General features: G+C 33.4%; 1 protein-coding gene across 1 annotated transcript; it reads right to left on the minus strand.

Moving 5' to 3' along the window:
* Positions 1-8,993: 8,993 nt before the first annotated feature.
* On the minus strand, positions 8,994-12,737 carry LOC126690909 (geraniol 8-hydroxylase-like). Its single transcript, XM_050386021.1, has 2 exons — positions 11,859-12,737; positions 8,994-9,695 (listed from the first exon to the last, which is right to left on the minus strand). Exons 1-2 carry the CDS (start codon positions 12,735-12,737, stop codon positions 9,090-9,092), a joined length of 1,485 nt encoding a protein of 494 aa, XP_050241978.1. The 3' UTR covers positions 8,994-9,089.
* Between the last annotated feature and the right edge of the window lie 1,691 nt (positions 12,738-14,428).

The following is a 14,428-nucleotide window of genomic DNA, read 5'->3' on the forward strand; positions in this document are numbered from 1 at the left end:
TCTAATGAGATGGCCAAGTGCTACATCTTAGCATTTATTTCAAATGTTCTACAGCATCAAATGTAGGATGTGGAACTAGCTTCAGACATTATGCTAAGTCTAAAGGAGATGTTTAGTGAGCAAGGCCGTTCTGCAAGGCAAGAGACCATGAGGAAAATTTATAATACCAAAATGGCTGAAGGTAGTTCAGTAAGGGAGCATTGTCTTACAATGATCTCTAATCTGAATACATTGGAAGTTTTAGGTGTCAATATTGATGGAGAATCCCCAGTGGATATGATACTCCAGTCACTACCAGAATCATTTAAGGAATTCAAACTTAACTATAATATGAACAAAAAGATTTATACATTGTCTGAATTAATTAATGAATTGGTAGCGGCAGAAGGCTTTCTTGGTACTTCCAATGTTGAAGCCAATATTGGTGAAGCTACTACTTCTCAACCTAAGTCGAAAGGCAAGGGTAAGAAGAAGAAGAAGAAGGACTTCACCAAGCAAGAGGGTAAACAAATTGCCTTAGGGGTTACTGACAAAGGAAAGAAGATCAAAGGAAAGTGTTTCCATTGTGGTGAGCAAGCACATTGGAAGAGGAATTGTCCAATATTTAAGGCTGCCAAGAATAAGGGTATGAATAATACATTCCTTCTTGAAATATGTTTGGTACAGAATCCCACAGATTCCTGGTGTGTGGATTCAAGTTGTACTAATCATATCTGCAATTCCTTGCAGGGGTTACAGGAGACCAGAAAGCTTAAAGAAGGGGAGTTGTTTCTTACTTTGGCTGATGGGAGCAAGATTCCGGTTGTAGCTGTTGGTGTTTATAATTTATGTTTTGAATCTAGAGTTCTAATATTGGAAGACTATTTGTATGTACCTAATGTTTGTAGGAATTTAATTTCTGCTACTTACTTAGGAAAACATGGATATTGTGTTATCCTAAAAGACAATGTTATAATAAAGAAGGATAAAGTGTTTATCTGTTCTGATAATATTGTGGATGGTTTTTATATTTTAACTCCTGATAAGTATGAATTATGTAATTCTTAATTAGATAATAACTCTCATGTGAAATCATTAAAGAGAAAGTTTCCTTCTACTAGTGATGCATATCTTTGGCACTTGCGTTTGAGTCATATTAATTCAAATAGGATTTAAAGACTGATCAAAGATGGACTTTTAGAGCCCATGGACTTTGATGAATTTCCAGTTTGTGAATCTTGTTTGGAAGGCAAAATGACCAAACGACCTTTTAATGCAAAAGGTAGAAGAGCCCAAGATTTGCTAGAACTAGTGCATTCTGATGTATGTGGTCCTATGTCAACCCAAGCAAAAGGAGGTTATGAGTATTTCATCACTTTTACCGATGATTACTCAAGATATGGTTATGTGTATCTAATGAAACGGAAGTCCGAAACCTTTGAAAAGTTCAAAGAGTTTATGGCTGAAGTTGAGAATCAATTAGGTAAACGCATAAAAGTCATTCAATCTGATCGTGATGGTAAATACCTTCTTGGGGATTTCAAGGATTACTTAACTCAAAATGGGATTGTATCCCAATTGGCTGCACCTGGAACTTCCCAACAGAATGGTGTAGCAGAAAGAAGGAATATGACTCTTTTAGAAATGGTTAGGTTCATGATGAGTTACTCAACTTTACCAATTTCTTTTTGGGGTTATGCCTTAAATACAGCAATACATCTTTTGAATTTAGTTCCATCAAAATCTGTTTCCAAAACACCCATGGAATTGTGGAGTGGGCGTAAGCCTAGTATGAAATATCTCCACATTTGGGGTTGTCCTGCACATGTGTTAAAAGGGAAGACTGATAAATTGGAACCAAAATCAGAAGTGTGTTTGATTGTAGGTTATCCAAAAGAAACTAGGGGTTATTTATTCTATAGTCGTAAAGATAACAAAGTTTTTGTTAGTACAAATGCTAAATTCTTGGAAAATGACTATATAAATAATTTTACTCCTAGAAGTAGAGTTGTTTTGGCTGAAATGAATGAACCTGTAAGAGAACAACCAATGGATGAAACTAGGGATGATGTGGCTGTATTAGATACACCATAAGATACTACTCATGAGATGTCTAGTACACAGGTGCCTCGTCGTAGTGGGAGAATTGTTCGGCCTCCTATAAGATTCATAAATTTGGGAGAAACTTATGAAGCTATCTCAGAAGAGACTGAATCGGATCCCTACACTTATGAAGAGGCAATGAATGATATAGATGCACATCATTGGGTCAAAGCTATGAAATCTGAATTAGATTCTATGTATTCCAATCAAGTTTGGGATCTTGTAAAGGCGCTTAACGGCATTAAACCTGTTGGTTGCAAATGAGTTTACAAAAGGAAGAGAGGGATAGATGGAAAGGTTGAAACCTTTAAAGTAAGGCTAGTGGTGAAAGGGTATACACAAAAAGAAGGAATTGATTATGAAGAAACCTTTTCACCAGTAGCAATACTTAAATCTATCAGAATTCTCTTATCCATTGCTGCTCATTATGATTATGAGATTTGGCAAATGGATGTCAAGACTGCATTTCTTAATGGCAATCTTGAAGAGGAAATCTATATGATGCAATCGGAAGGTTTCATAGCAAAGAACCAAGAGCATATGGAATGCAAGTTGAAAATGTCCATTTATGGACTTAAGCAAGCATCTAGGTCATGGAACATCAGATTTGATCAAGCAATCAAATCATTTGGTTTTGAACAAAATCTTGATGAACCATGTGTGTCCAAAAGACATCAAGATAAAGTAGTAATGTTCCTAGTGCTTTATGTTGATGATATTCTACTCATTGGAAATGATGTAGGGGTAATGTCATCGGTAAAGGTTTGGTTGTCAGGCCAATTTGATATGAAGGACATGGGTGAGGCTAACTTTATTATAGGGATCAAGCTTTGGCGAGATCGTAAGAATAAGATGTTAGGCTTATCACAAGCTGGATATATAGATAAGGTTCTAAAACGGTTTAGCATGCAAAACTCCAAGAAAGGATTACTTGCTTTCAGACATAGAGTTCCTCTATTTGATGACCAAAGGCCTAAGACTCAAGAGGAAGTAGATATGATGAGACAAGTTCCTTATGCTTCTGTAGTGGGAAGTCTCATGTATGCCATGTTTTGTACTAGACCAGATATCTGTTATTCAGTTGGCATAGTCAGCCGATATCAATCAAATCTAGGACTAAAACACTGGTAAGCTGTAAAGCATATTCTCAAGTATCTTTAGAGAACGAGAGATTATATACTTGTTTACCGTTGTGAGGATTTGATTCCCATTGGCTATACAGATTCAGATTTTCAATTGGATCTAGATTTCAGAAAATCCACTTCAAGATGTGTTTTCACCTTAGGAGGTGAAGCCATTAGTTGGAGGAGTATTAAGCAATCTTGTATTGCAGACTCCACCATGGAGGCAGAATATGTTGCTGCTTGTGAAGTAGCAAAAGAAGCTGTTTGGCTCAAGAAATTCCTTTCTGACCTTGGTGTAATGAGAATGGAGTAAGTTTCAATCACATTGTTTTGTGACAATAGTGGAGCAGTTGCACAATCTAAAGATCCAAGGAATCACAAGAAAGGAAAGCACATTGAGAGGAAGTACCACATCATTAGAGATATTATTGCTCGTGGAGATGTGGTGGTAGCAAAGATTGAAAGTGTAAATAATCTAGCAGATCCCTTTACCAAAGCCTTGCCTCAAAGGACCTTCGAGTCACATTTGGAAGGAATGAGAGTTAGATTAGTGCACAATAGTTTTTAGGGCAAGTGGGAGATTGTTAGGATTAGTGCCCTTAAATCCTATTGTTTGATGCTATATGTAATATTATGTATGACATTATGTATGACATGATGTATGACTAATATTGTAATTAATAAAGTTGTTTTATTATTATTTGAAATAATGGTAACATGAATATTCAAACATTATCATATAGTTTATGAGATGTATAGTATGTGGTTTATGTGAAAAGTCACAAAAGATATAAATCACAAGTTCTTTGTAAACTCAAAATATAGTTCGTAGTCGGTGATGAAATTTGGCGTTTCATCTGCGAAAACTATAACATATCAACTAAGATGATTTGTCTTGATTATAGAAGTGGTGACTTCTAGTTGATATGTTTTAAGAGTTAAGACATATTGAACTAGACCGCTATGAGATTTATTATTCTCGTAACATTTGGAGGGAATGAGAGTTAGATTAGTGCACAATAGTCTTTAGGGCAAGTAGGAGATTGTTAGGATTAGTGCCCCTAAATCCTATTTTTTGATGTTATATGTAATATTATGTATGACATTATGTATGACTTAATATTGTAATTAACAAAGTTGTTTTATTATTATCTGAAATAATGATAACATGAATATTCGAACATTATCATATAGTCCATGAGATGCATAGTATGTGATTTATGTAAAAAATTACAGAAGATATAAATCACAAGTTCTCTGTAAACTCAGAATATAGTTCGTAATCGGTGATGAAATTGGGCGTTACATCTGCAAAGATTATAACATATCAACTAATTTGTCTTGATCATGGAAGTGGTGACTTCTAGTTGATATGTTTTAAAAGTTAAGACATATTGAACTGGATCGTTGTGAGATTTATTATTCTCGTAACGACTGTCAATTGAATAATAAATCTCACGACTTATATTAATATGAACTCTTAATCTTGAGAGAATAATAGACCTGATCATAGAATGTAAGTTGCTTTGATATATCAAGAGTGAGATCTAAAGTAACGGTCAAAACCTCGATATGTTGGACAGCCACATTTAGTGTTGATGGAACATATATTCTCAAGATGGAATTCATAGTCTCTTAACGGAGATATAAAATATTCCCTTGAGATAAGTTTAATGAGTTCAGTTATTCAGAGAGTTAGGCCTAACCACTTTAGTAAGAAATTACTAAAGTATATACTTATGAAATTGGATTTCATAAACATATGATGAATAACTTAAAAGGATTAAACTAGGTACTCAAGGATTAAGATGTAGTAATCTACAAAGTGGCAGTCTACATTTATGATTTTATATTACTACGAATATTTTATGAAGGGGTTACATGTACAATAAAGTTTTGTAATATAATTTATAGATAAGGCCTAGAGTACAACTATATTTATATAGTGGTATTAAATATAGTTAATGGTAACTTTGGACTTGTCAATGGTTGAAAGAAAAGTCCAAAGCCCATTGGAGCTAGTGTCTTATTGGTCCCTTTTGGTCCCACTCCAAGCCACATACTAGAGCCCAATTGAAAATGCCCAAAAGGCTAGCCCAATTAGATAATCAGTTATAAGGAGAGAAACATACAGAATTTTAAAACTAACAACTTGCATGGAATGGTGTATGTGAGTGTTGGACAATTTCTTATTCTCTCTTGAACAAATTTACATTACTGATTGAGAGACCACACATCTTGGACGTTAGTGGAATTGAAGTGAAGATTAAAAATATTCCCAAGTGCTTACAATCTTTGTTTTAAAATTCATCACACCAAAGTACACTATCTTGTTCTTGTGTTATGAAATTTACATAGTGCATGTTATCAATTGCAAATGAAGTAGACCCGTTAATTTTCCGCTGCGTACATGCATATTTCCATCAGACACTTCATTTTGTAACCCGTATTTAACCACACCTGGAGGGTAAAAGGGCAATTTTGCCTCGGAAATATGCATCTTGATTCTGGTCATTATATCCTTAATCTCATTTCACCAAAATGATCTTGATGTTGTAACGATCAAATTGACTAGTCATAAGCCCTAATCGGACTGCCAGATTGAAAGTTATCATCAAATCAAGTTTTAATGGCTGAGATACACTATCACAAATTGAGTTCAACTATATGTGATTATGAATAATTGATTTTAATTAGTTATAAGTATAATCGATTTGAGATCAATGATGTGTTATAATTTGATTGGTTAGGACTATATTTCATAGTAGGGTTGCACACATCTAATTAACTAGATAGTTAAACATTAATCATTCAATGAGTAATTTGTGTAATTATCTTTTAATTATGGTAAATCTGGAAATAATTAGGTCTGAAATGAGAGTGATTGGAGCCTATTAATATTAATTGGAAACTAATTTGGAACTTATTAATGCTAATTATGCTGAAATTATTTTTTAACAAATGACATTTGCTCACCATTTCGTTGATATCTCTCAGAATATTTTGAATCTGTGAATGAGGTTAATTTTTTCAGAAATTAGACATCCGAGGCTTCAATTTGAGTACAAGAATGAGACAACTCTGATCAGAATTGAGTAAAATATGGTTTTTTGAAGTTGGCTTTACAGGCTGTTACAATAATTACGGGAAAACCGAATTTTGCTTGCTCCTCACTCTCACCAATCTCTACATTTAATGCACTAGATTTTCCCAAAGGCTAAAATGAGGTCTAGGTTCATGATTTTTTGTCAACCCTCATTAAATGGTCTTCTATTCATATTTCTTTAACCATTATTATATAAACCCCCCCTTCTCCATTCCAAGACACAAAAAAAAAAAAAAAAAAAAAAATCCTCTCTCTTCTCCTCTCTTGAGTTCTAGGAAGTTGAGTAGTCTTGTCATATCTCAGTTTTCTTGAGACTCAAGGTATTGAGTGAGACTCACTCTTCTTCTCCTATCTCTTCTTTTCCTTCACCCTTAGGACCTCCCTCAAGAGCCTCATTTTCCATCATATGGATTTTGCATGAAGATATAATCCTTTCCCTAATTATTTTTTGTATTGCCATGATGAGATTTTAAGATTAAAGCATGATAATAATTATTTAAATTCCTTTGAATATGTTTAAATGTTCTTAATTGTTCTTATATATTCTTCACTTGTTCTTAGTTGTTCATCACATGTTCTTGCATCACACTAGTTTCGATCTTAAATCCACATCAAAAACATGAAAAATATGTTTGTTTAATAATTCTTTTAAATTCTTAAATCTAGGATATCACAATCCACACACATTCACTAGAATTTATTTTTCAATCCAAATGAAATGCTTAATAAATTGAATTAGGGTTTATCACATGCACACACTTCAAATTCAACATACAAATTGATTAATAACATATTGGATGATGTGATATGAATGTTGGCCACCATAATCTAGAAGACTGGTTTCACCGGGCAAGGTGGGTGCCTAACACCTTCCCACCTTGTAACATAGCCTCCGAACTTAGATTAGGGGTTGATAGACCAATGTTTATCCTTGTAATTTTCAATTTCTAGATTGTAACTAGGAAACAAAGTTATGTACTTTATCTTAGATTGTATCTTGGACCAAAGCTATGTAATTTTCCTATGATCAATGTAAATTCAATTGAAAATTAATAAAATAAGGAATTTTTCAATTTTAATTTTCTTATTTATCCCAATAATTAATTAAGTGGCGACTCCATTGTAAAACCCTTAATCTAAAGGGGTAAATATAACTAGTCGAACTTTCATTTTGAAAGACAATAACGCGATTCCACCCATTCACGTGGGTTTGGCCCAACACACCTAAAAAGGGGAGTCGGGGGCGCGGTCTCTCACAATCCACTATAATAAAGAACAACCACCACCACCAGCAGTCAACCACCACTTCACATAGACCACTACCACCACTACCACTACCCACAGCCAACATCATGACACAACCAAACCACAACCACCATCACAATAGCCTCAAGCTCAACCAAAAAACTAGTAACAAACTGGGAAAAAAAAAAAAAAGTCACCCTCAAGATACCTAAGCCAAGAGCACACAATACACAAAATCAGAAATCTTAAAACCCATATATGCAATCCAAAGAGACCCACACAAAAACCACACACCACGACCCCAGCAACCCACCCACGAACCCAGTGGCGGAGTGGAGGTGAGGGAAAAGGAGCGCCAATTGTTTTGGCACTGAGATCCTCATTGAAACCACCCATGAACCATTTCAGAACTGAACCCAACCATTGTCGAGCTTAGTCTCATTGTTTCAGTACTAAGATCCTCACTGAAATTGATGCTGACGATCCAACCACACCATAGCCCAACAATGCCGACAAACCCAACCCCACCGATGCCAATGAACCCAGCCACCCACTGACGCTGATGAACCCAACCAGCCACCCACCCTCAAGACTGATCTACCCACCACCACGATCCCACCCACAAGAGGGAGATGAGGGAGGTGCTAGAGAGGAAAAAAAAAATGAGAAGAAAAAAAAGAAGAAAGGAGAAAAGTCGGAGAGAGAGAGAGAAAGAAAAAGAGAAAATATTTTTTTAATGAGAAAAAAGAGAGAAAAGAATAAAATATATATATATATATATATATATATTTTTTTTTTTTTTTTTGTTTTAGGTTCTTACTACAGTGCACAACCATCTATTTAGCTATATAGCTATTTAGTGTTAAAAATAGCTATATAGCTATATAGCTATTTAATACCACCAATGTTAGTGCTCTAACACGGATGTATATTGTTGTTCTTGCTTTTTAGTAATTATTATCCCATGGTTGAACTTATTTATCAGTGTGGTTTGAACTTTGAACTAATAAGTCTGCATATCTTCAGTCTTCTTTGGAGGCATGGTAAACAAGTACCTGTTACCGTAATTGAAAGCTTTCCTGCCTTCCCGAGAGAGATTAAAGTTTCCATCTTTGGAGGCATCGTTTGACAAGTCCCTGACATACCACAATTGAAAGTGTTCCAAATTTCCTTGAAATTGTTCACTATTCCGGGAGTCCTATTCTCTGCTAATATGAGTGAGATTATGGTTTTCATCTTCTTATTTAACCAAGTATAAAGATATCAAAAACCAACCACATACATTGAGCATTAACAAGATGGATACATAAAATATACATTATTAAGCACATAGGCTTTCATATATTGATCAAGATATTTGTACAGAGCTTATAAGTTGATCAATTTATTTTTCCTAGTTAGAACGTAATACACAAAGGAATCAAACCTTTGGGCGCCAATTCTTAAAACACTGAAAAACCTACGACATCGAATAAAAAGAAAAAGGGCCATAAGTACATGCAATGCAAACTCCATTAATTAAAACCATTTCTTTACTCAACAAAAGGAACAGCACAAAGAGAAGTAGCCATCTTCAAAGTGAGTCCATATTGCTCCGACATGTCGAGGTTCTCTGGGGTGATTCCCTCGGGAAGTTTCCAATTGAATGAATATAACATTGAACTCAGCATTAGGCTAACCATTCTTTCAGCAAGTGGTAAGCCAGGGCAAATTCTTCTACCAGCACCAAATGGTATGTACTCAAAATCCCTTCCTTTGTAATTTAATTTGGATCCTACAAACCTTTCAGGCTCAAATGACAAAGGGTTAGTCCAATATTTGGGATTTCTACCAATAGACCATGCATTTACTACAACTTGGCTTCCTTTGTATATGGTGTAACCAGATACTTCAACATCTTTTCCAGCTATGTAAGGCAAGAGAAGTGGTGCAGCTGGGTGAAGCCGCAGAGTCTCTTTCACAATTGCATCGATATATGGAAGTCTATCAATGTCTGATTCTTTAATTTCACCTTGAGTGCCAATCACTTGCAAAACTTCATCTCTTGCCTTTTGCAATGTTTTTGGCTTACGTAGAAGCTCTGCCATTGCCCACTCTGTTGTCGCTCCAGATGTATCACTTCCAGCGATAAACAAATCCTATAAACATTTTCATGATTGATAAGTATACTTGAAAATTGACCACTACAACATGCATTAAGACTAATGGTATGTTTGGTTGGGGTGAAATGATAGAGGGGTAGAGAAAATAGGAGAGAAAAAGATAGAGGAGGGTGTTTGGTTGGAGGGTTGGGAGAGTTTTTTCCCTGGCCCACAATTTAAGAGGAAATTGTTTTCTCAAACAAGAGAGAAAAATGTGGAAGGAGTGAGTTTGACGAGAAATTATCCATCTGCATTCTCCTTTATTTAATGTTGCCCCTTATTTAACTTCTTATTCTTCTTCTTCTTCTTTTTGGCTCGCGTTGAATGAACTTGACTTTATTTTCATATTTTGCATTTAAAATTTTTTTTTTGGGCGTTGTTTTCATGTTTTGCTTCCTTCTTTATTTATATATATATATATATATATATATATATATATATATATATATATTTTTTTTTTTTTTTCATTTCAAACAAAAACTTTTTATCTATATTACTATTTAAGAGGCTTCCCTTGTTTGGAATCCTCATTTTTTTGGTTAAAAAAAGCTCCTACACCCCTATGTTTAAGTAGAGACAAAACTAAAGGACTATTCGGTAAAAATATAACTATAACTCCCACTAAAACACTGCCTAAAAAATAGGATCACTCTTCAGTTGATTTTCAAATTGCTTTATCTACTTATAAATTAAATTCTCAAAATAAAAATTATATATATAAAATAAAAACACAAGTTTTTTTTTTTTTTTTTGCTACAAAAAAAGTCTCATCGCACTCGTGAAATGCCTATGATGAGGTTATTATTATTATTATTATTAATTTTTCTTTTACTAGATGTTTTATTAGCTGTATTAGTTTGTAAGCTTGTAGTAATTAAAAATAATAATTTTTATAAACTAGTAAAAAATAATTTTTTTATGTACTATGGACATCTATACTACTATTTAAGGGGCTTCCCCTATTTGGGATCCTCATTTTTTTTTTTTTTTTTGGTTCAAAAAAGCCTCTGCACTCTTATGTTTAAGTAAAGACAAAACTAAAAGATAATCCGATAAAAATACAACTATAACTCCCACTAAAACATTGTCTAAAAAATAGAGCTACATTTCTGTTGATTTTCAGATTGTTTTATCTACTTATAAATTAGATTCTCAAAATATAAAATTATACATATAAAATAAAAATATAGGTTTTTTTTTTTTTTTTTTTGCTACTAAAAATCGCACGTGCGAAGCGCCAATGATGAGGCTAGTTATTATTATTATTAATTTTTCTTTTGCTAAATGTTTTATTAGTTGTAAACTTTTGAAGCTTGTAGTAATTAAAAATAATAATTTTTATAAACTATTAAAAAATAATTTTTTATGTACTATGGGCATGAGAGTAAATTTTTACAATTTATATTTTCCATTCTCTTACTTTTCTACTCAACCAAACAAAAGAGTTTTTCATTTCTTCACTTTTACACTCAACCAAATACATAGAGAGAAAATTAAATTTTTTCTATCCATCAACTTTATCACCACCTCTCTATTTTTGATCCTTCCACTTTTCCATCCTTTCAGCCAAATGGGTCATAAATATTATTGACAAAATTTATAGGGCTTTTGTGCCCTACAAACACAAATTAAATATTAATAAATACTTAATTATTAGTTAAAATATAATTTTTTAAGATGTTAGTGATTTATAAGTTTTTATGAACAAATTCATTATAATTGTGGTTTTTTTACTCTTAACCACAACCGATTAACAAAAGGCATGAAAACATCTAGGGGAAATGATAGGGATGATATTTTATTTTCAATCAAATTTGGGTCGATTTGTTCCATGTTATACAAAAGGCCAAAATGCACTAATAAAGTGTTATAATTAACCCTATTAACTCTCACGATTGGTGGAAAGGGTAGAATACAAATCTTCTGTATTATTTTATATTTCACAAATTATAACTTATTATGTATTTATTTAACATTCTTTATAATATAGCCAAAGTTTAAAACAGAAAAAAAAAAAAATATATATATATATATATATATATTTATATATATATGACAAGTTATAATTGGTGGAATATAAAATGGAACACAAAAAGTGGTACAAAGGATTTGTGTGTGTATATATATATATATATATATAAACTTGAATTAAATTCTTACCATAATTAGGGGCTTAATGGTCTCAATATTAAAGCCAGACCCATCTTCTTGCACCTGATCAAGAAGCACATCCAAGAAATCACCATGTCTTGTTGTCTTATCAGTCTCTCTGTGTTTCAAACGCTTAGAAATGATGTCATCAAATATCTCATGCATCCTCGTATAGGAACCTTTAACATGGCGTCTCACACCTTGCAAATCAAACCACCTCAAAATCGGAAAGTTATCTGAAATATTTGGCTTCCCAGCATCCATCATAATTTTCCAAACAAGTTCCTTAAATTCTGGAGCTGTTTCAAAATCTGGGTCCACTGTATCCAACGAGAAAATAGTGTTTGATATAAGATTCAACGTGGTAGCAAAAGCTAAGGACCCAATATCAACTGGGCTACCCTTATATTTGTTTATGTGAGCTATGAGTTGGTGAACTTTCTTGTGACGAAAGTGTTGTAAAAAGTCAAGGCGTTGAGAAGTGAACATTTGGGTGCTACATATGCGTCTACGGTTGCGCCATATTTGGTCACCTGGGATCCAAGCAAGAGTGCCTTCTGGGTGTGGTTGAGTGGTTACTGAGTCAGGGATAGGTCGGTTAGCAAAGCTTTGGTCATGGGTATGAAGGATTTCTTTGGCGGTTTCAGCAGAGGAAGCAACTATGGTTGTGATAGAGCCAAATTTGACAGTCATTAAGGGACCAAACTCTTTAGCCATTGTGGAGAGAGTTTCATGGGGTGTAGGGCCAAGTTGGTGAAGGTTACCAATAATGGGGAGGCCATTTGGGCCTGGTGGAAGGTTTTTGGTTTGAGATTTGCGAAGAAATTTAGGTCGGATGAAGAACAAGATGAGAGTAATGCAGAATAGGAAGACGTGTATTGCTTCCATTTCTGTGCGTGTGCCACCGTGTGGGTGTGTTTGTTTTATGGAAGTTGCTAGACGTTATTTATAAATTAGTGTCGTGGTAGCAAGGACTTGATCCAATAAGATATTATGACCCGGGATGATATGCTAAATATATTATTGTTTGAATTAGAATTAGAAGTATTTAAATTTAGGGTTACTGCTATTTTTATCACATCTAAAAAAAAAAAAAAAAGATAGATTTTTATCTAAATATGGTAGTAGTAAATTAGTATTGTCATTTGCTTGTATTCAAATTGATTCTTATGTTTTAGGATAGAATTAGTTCCTATGTTTCAGGATTTGTAGATGAGGTTATCTTATCCTTGGCTTCTTATGAGGTTATCTCAAATTGACTCATTATCTTTTACATTCCGTAATTTATCTATCATGACCCAAACCCAATACCTGAATTTGTAACCATGACCAATATGCTAAAATCAAGCTTGAACTTGATATTAACAAGAACCAACTTTTAATAAAATCTTTCCTCTTTCTTTTCATTCTTATTCCTTTATATCCTTGATATAATTTTTGACTTAATATTCAGAGCATTTACTTTGAACTCCAAAGGATAACATTGTTAAGTTATGTTTTTTTTTTGCATAACATTTATGTTGGCTGTATTCCGTTAATAGCTAGAGCTTAGAGGGCTTAAGTACTTTAGGTAGATTAGGCTTGGAGAGTCTTTTTGATCTCCTTGTACTCCAACTTATTCACTAGTAGATCATTTCAGCTTTGAGGACTGCGGAGAGGTTTTTACGTCGAGTTCTTTGGTTTTCCTCTTCGATAACATATCGTAGTGTTATCTTGGGTTTGAGTCTCTTTTCCCTACTGCCCTTTACATTTTGCCTTGCACTTATATCTTCATCTATGCAGTTGTTGAGTACTTTAAGTAATTAATTTGCTAATCACGTAAATTCCGCATCAAGTTGTGTTTAGATTAAAATTAATCAAGCCGTAAGTAAAAATTAAGGGTCTTAACACTACAAAAAAGTGGACTTTTGCAGTGTTTGGTTTATAGTGTTTTTAAAATGCTTCAATAGATAATGATATTGCAACATTTTCTTAAAACACTACAAAAAGAGATATATTGCAATGTTTATTAGAGTGACTGTTGCTAATTTATTTAGATTTTGAAATGCTTTTCAAAATGCTTCTACTAAAATGCTACAACAAGAAACTTTTTTTTTGGCGCCAAAATTCCAAAACCTAAAAAAGTTGGCACAAAAAATTTTCAAATCCCCATATCCAAAAAAGAAAACTCCCAGGTTCACATTAAAAAAAAAAAAAAAAAAAAAAAATCTTTAATCCTCAAAACCAAAAAACACTACCAAGTTAACATTTAAATAAATAAAATAAAAACAAAACCAAATTTCCAATCCCCTAATCCCAACAAACACTTCCACATTCAAATTATAAAAAATAAAAATAACAAAAAAAATCCCAAAACACTCCCATGTTCCCACCATAATTTCCCAATATTTTTTTTCCTCAAAAAACAAAAGCCTAATCCCTAATTTTACTCTCCCCAGTTTTTAAACCTAATCTCATCTTTCATTATCTTCTCAAAAAAATAAAAAATAATAATAATTCCCATCTCTCACCAAAAAAGAAAATCTCATCTCACACCAAAGGTTTTCTCAAGCTCTAGCATAACCACAAACACCACACCA

The sequence above is a fragment of the Quercus robur genome, chromosome 7, assembly GCF_932294415.1.
Source record: "Quercus robur chromosome 7, dhQueRobu3.1, whole genome shotgun sequence".
In the NCBI taxonomy this organism is placed as follows: Eukaryota; Viridiplantae; Streptophyta; class Magnoliopsida; order Fagales; family Fagaceae; genus Quercus; species Quercus robur.